This window comes from Palaemon carinicauda, chromosome 1 (genome assembly GCF_036898095.1).
Source record: "Palaemon carinicauda isolate YSFRI2023 chromosome 1, ASM3689809v2, whole genome shotgun sequence".
Taxonomy (NCBI): domain Eukaryota; kingdom Metazoa; phylum Arthropoda; class Malacostraca; order Decapoda; family Palaemonidae; genus Palaemon; species Palaemon carinicauda.
The window spans coordinates 49,925,797-49,930,796 of record NC_090725.1 but is presented as its reverse complement, the minus strand read 5'-3'; the positions used below and the strand labels follow the sequence as shown (position 1 = coordinate 49,930,796).

The following is a 5,000-nucleotide window of genomic DNA, read 5'->3' as shown; positions in this document are numbered from 1 at the left end:
AACGTATACCGCCAGTGGATTCGCGCGGGAGAATCCCAGTTTCGAACCTTTCGCGCGGGAGAATCCTAGTTTCGAACCTGTTGTCGTTGGTAGGGATGATTCCTCGGAGAAGGATGAGTTAAATCCTACGGATGAACCCCCTTCTTTTATCGTAGCAACGGCCATGTCGCGTTCGTCGTCCTCATCGTCTTCGTTCGAAGATGCTAGACAAGAAATATCAAAAGTAACGGAGGATGTTAGTCACGTTTGAGACTTGAACGTTTAATCAGCTATCACTAATGTGACTTTTATTTGAGTTTGCCCTCACGGGAATAGTTGGCCATGAGGTCTACGTCTGTATATTTAGGAAATGGTTTATCGTGTGATTTGGATTAAGGAAGATTTCGTGGTACAGTGATTCTACGCCATCTTGAAGTTTCCTATCTGTATCCACATCTTAGTTCCTTTGCAACAGGATCCGAGCTCCCTGGTGGTGCTAGGTGTAAGTGGGATTTTGGTGAAAGAAAAGGGAATGCAGCTGAAAATTGAAAATGCATTTGAAAGTGATATAGCATTATCTTGGAAAGTGTAAGTCCCTTAAGGAGTCTGTGAAAAATGGAGATTGTATACCTGCAATAGTAAGGCAACTAACTAGAGTTAAAATCAGGAAAAGTCTTTGTAAGGAAAAAAAAAATAAAAAAGGAAATGATAGACCACCAGCATGAGTTGTAAACTGTTGCAATTTATTACAATAGGAAACAGATTGAGGGAAGTACTACATGCGTCTGTTAACCTCTTCACATTGTCCCTTTCGCTCTTAAACAAGAATGAAGGAAGACGAATGACCTGCTTGTCCTACTCAAAGTGCGGACAAATGACCTGTTTGTCCCACGCAAAATGCGGGCAAATGACCTGTTTGTCCCACCCAAAGTGCGGATAAATGACCTGTTTGTCCTACCCAAAGTGCGGACAAATGACCTGTTTGTCGTACTCAAAGTGCGGACAAATGACCTGTTTGTCCCACCCAAAGTGCGGGCAAATAACCTGTTTGTTCTATCCAAAGTTTGGACAAATAACCTGTTTGTCCTACCCAAAGTGCGGACAAATAACCTGTTTGTCCCACCCAAAGTGTGGACAAATGACCCATTTGTCTGACCCAGAGTGCGGACAAAAGTGCTTTTTTATCCTTTACCTAACTATTATGCCATTGAATTCATAGTAAGTGACCTACTGCTTAATATGATTAGAAATCAATGATAAGGAATAGTTTTTAAGGTTTTATACGACCTATAACTGACGGGTTACTTAGCCCATAAGAGGGTTTTTGGAGGTTAGATGTAAGTGTGGGGATATTTTCACATATATTTCTGGGTCTCTTTTCATCAGATATTCAGGAAAGCTTTGCAGGTTAAGCTGCTCCTTGACTTCCAAACTAATTCTAAGCTTGTAAATAGTGGAAGGAATTAAGTTAGGCAAACTTTTAACACAAGTATGATTGCTGTATAAAACTTTGTGAAGAAGATCAAAACAAAGTTTTATGATTTTTTAAGGTTTTTGCTTTGTCTTGTTTACGACAATAGATCATATAAAAATAGCATCTCCCAGAACTGTCTATCAAAGTTCCCTAGCCTAAGTCATACCCATCTCATCAACTGACGTTATGTATTATAGAAATACTTATCTAAATTGAGTCCAACTTTGAAGAAGTTCCTCCAATTTAAATTTGCTTTTAGGTTATCAGCTATGGATAATTAGTTATTTTGGGGGTATATTGCAAGAAAATATTAATATTGAAATAGATAAACATCTAGGGTAGATATAAAAAAAAAGTATCTACGTAAAAATCACTAGTCTTAAATCCAGAAATGTATACAGGATGTGTTCGACAAATATTGATTATAATTGTGTTTCGTAATAAATAGTAATTTGTTTGAAATAAACATCTTGGCTAGATCACAAAAAACAAAACAAAAAAATATATAAAACTCTCTAGTATGTGGTTAACAAATATAATTATTTGGTGATAATTGATCGAATATTTATGGGTATATTGCAAGTAAAAATTAATATTGAAATTATCATCTTTGAGAGATCTTAAAAAATTATCTGTACGTAAATTTCACTAGTTTCAAATCCAGAAATGTATACAGTATGTGGTCAATAAATATAATTATTTGTTAATGATTCGTTGAATATTTGTAGGTATATTACAGGTGAAAATTAATATTGAAATAATATTTTATTGTAGTTTAAACAAATATCTGTACGTAAAACTAGTCTCAAATCCAGAAATGTATACAGTATGTGGTCGACATTATCATGATTGTATTTCCTAAAGTTGAGACTAAAGTCTGGCATTTCTGATGTTTGCATCCGTTCGGTATAATATTTATACTCTCGAGATGCCTTTTTCCTGTACACACGATACCGTGTGATATTCTCCCGATCCATGATGCTTGCTGCAATCGCTTGGTGTGTTGTGACTTTTTCGAAGTGACTCAGAAAAGTGAAAATGTGTAATTTAAGTGATTTTTTTGTGACTTTTTCTAAATGACTCAGAAAAGTGAAAATGTGTAATTTAAGTGATTTTTTCTCATTTCCATATCAGTGATATATTTTGTGATAAGAGTGATTTAAGGGATATAAGAGGATTGAAGGTTTACAGTATGTGAAGCAAAAGGGGATACAGGAGGTCCTCAGCTTACAAACATTGAGATAACAAACAAATCCAACTGAAAATAACAAAGATAATACAAAGAAATACTGTAATAAAACAATATTATGTTAATATAGTACCAGAATAACATTTGTAATCACCTGATAGCTATTACATATGAAACCCGATTATTTGTTGACTTATGTAGCTGGAAATCGTAGGCATGGGATTCAGGTTTAGGCCTACCCTTGGACAAATTTAACAGAATTCGACTTAAAAACAGCCTCTTAGAACCAATCAAGTTTGAAAGTTGAGGACCTTCTGTAAAAATCTGGTTGATCAAATTTACTTTTTGACACAAGTTATCTAAGAATCAGTTGATATCAAAAGGAGCTATTTATATCATAATTTTCAAAACTAAAAATCTGCTTAGTAATTTGGAAACATTGCATTTCTCTGTGTTTGTGTAACAAGAGAAGCTGTTTTTATCATGATCAAATTTGAAAAAAAAAATAAATAAATAAATAAATAACAATTTGGAATATTTCGTGTGTGTATATTATGAGAAGCTGTTTTTTATCATAATTTTCTAAATTTAAAGAAACTGTTATGACAATTTGGAACATTTTGTTTTTCTTGGTGTAAAGAGTTGGCATATTTACACTGCATGTCGGTTGGTTGGGCCGAGTCCTAAAGTCATCACCTGGGCTTGTACTGTTGTGGCCTATTGGTAACGTCTCTGCCTGGTGATCGACAGACGGGGGTTCGAGTCCAGCTCAAACTCTTTAGTTCCTTTAGTGTCTGCAACCTCACCATCTTTGTGAGCTAAGGAAGGGGGCGGTCGTTGGGAAGCCTACAGGTATACCTGATATGTCATCAGCAGTCATTACCTGGCCCTCCCTGGTCCTAGCTTGGTTGTAGAGGGTGCTCTGGCGCTTATATAATATATGGTCAGTCTCTAGGGCAATGTCTCTGTCACTTGCCTCAGCCATTCATGATCTGCCTTTAAACCTTAAACCGTCACTTACGGGCCTTCGTGGAGCATGGTCACATGCTGTCAGAAGACTGGCTTAGTCTGATAAGAAGACTGGCTTAGTCTAATCAGAAGACTGGCTTAGTCTAATGAGAAGAATGGCTTAATCTAATCAGAAGACTGGCTTAGTCTGGTCAGAAGACTGGCTTAGTCTATTCAGAAGACTGGCCTAGTCTATTCAGAAGACTGGCTTAGTCTGGTCAGAAGACTGGCTTAGTCTAATCAAAAGACTGGTTTAGTCTAATCAGAAAATGGCTTAATCTAATCAGAAGACTGGCTTAGTCTAGTCAGAAGACTGGCATAGTCTAATCAGAGGACTGGCTTAGTCTAATCAGAAGACTGGCTTAGTCAAAAATAAACTAACCAGCCTATGACGTCAATTTTATTAACAAGTCAATCTTTGCACCAGAGAAAATTATCCTTGAAAGGAACAACACAGTGAGCGAGGGCAAAAGCAACATTGAATTATATCTCCTAAATGCATTGATTGTATTGTAATCTACTCTTGCCACCTTTTCCTCCTAGAAGTGTTTTTTTTTTTTTTTAATACTTGTCGGATAAAAATCCCTGAAAATTTGTTGATATGTCCTTTTGTTTTCTCGTTGTTTATGATGATGACCTGCCTATATACCTATGTTTAGCTTACTTTGGACAGTAAATTATTTTTGTCTGTTCTGAGGCCAGATTTAGGTTTAAGCATAATTCTGTTAATTTTGGGTAATTCCTTTCTAAGCTGTTCTCCAGTTTATTATCATTATTACTGTAATTATCACTACAGATAATCAGGCTTGGGGCACTACAGATAATTAGGCTTGGGATGTTGAATGGTCATAGGCTCCAACGCTGGCATATATAGCCTAAATTCATGAATTCGGTCCAATGTTACCAGGCTTATTTGGAAAAAATGACAATGCAGCTTGTTAATCAGTTCTTAATTTAGAGTTTTTATAGGGTATGAAGCCAAGAATTCTTGGTATGCATGATAGATGTTCGCAGACCCTGCAGTGATATTTGTATATACAATATTTTTCTTTTTGTCCAATATAACCATTATGTTCTCTTGGCATTTTACTTCTGTTCGTTATTATACCAAAGATGTCAATTGTTTTGGAAGTACCACGTGCTTCAAGAGGATTATTACAGAAGTAAGATTTTTTTTTTTTTAAAGCACACCTTGTCTTTGTTTAAGGCGGTATCGGGACAGGGAGTGCATTTTTTGGGCAGCTTAACTCTTGGCTCCGTAGATTGATTCTTCAATTTACAGACTTCTTTCTAGTTTAGGTAGTTGGATTTTTCTTTTAAAATTCGTTTGTTAGCATGAATTTCTTACTG

At 35.9% G+C, this 5,000-nt stretch overlaps 1 protein-coding gene across 2 annotated transcripts in view; it reads left to right on the top strand.

Moving 5' to 3' along the window:
• LOC137648169 (uncharacterized) overlaps positions 1-5,000 on the top strand; it is a 377,150-nt gene that overhangs the window by 370,663 nt on the left and 1,487 nt on the right. For both annotated transcript variants that reach the window (XM_068381105.1, XM_068381099.1), the window contains exon 5: positions 1-5,000. This exon is cut by the window's left edge and continues 216 nt beyond it; it is cut by the window's right edge and continues 1,487 nt beyond it. In XM_068381105.1, the coding sequence (XP_068237206.1) occupies positions 1-250 (250 nt within the window). In that variant the 3' untranslated portion in view covers positions 251-5,000.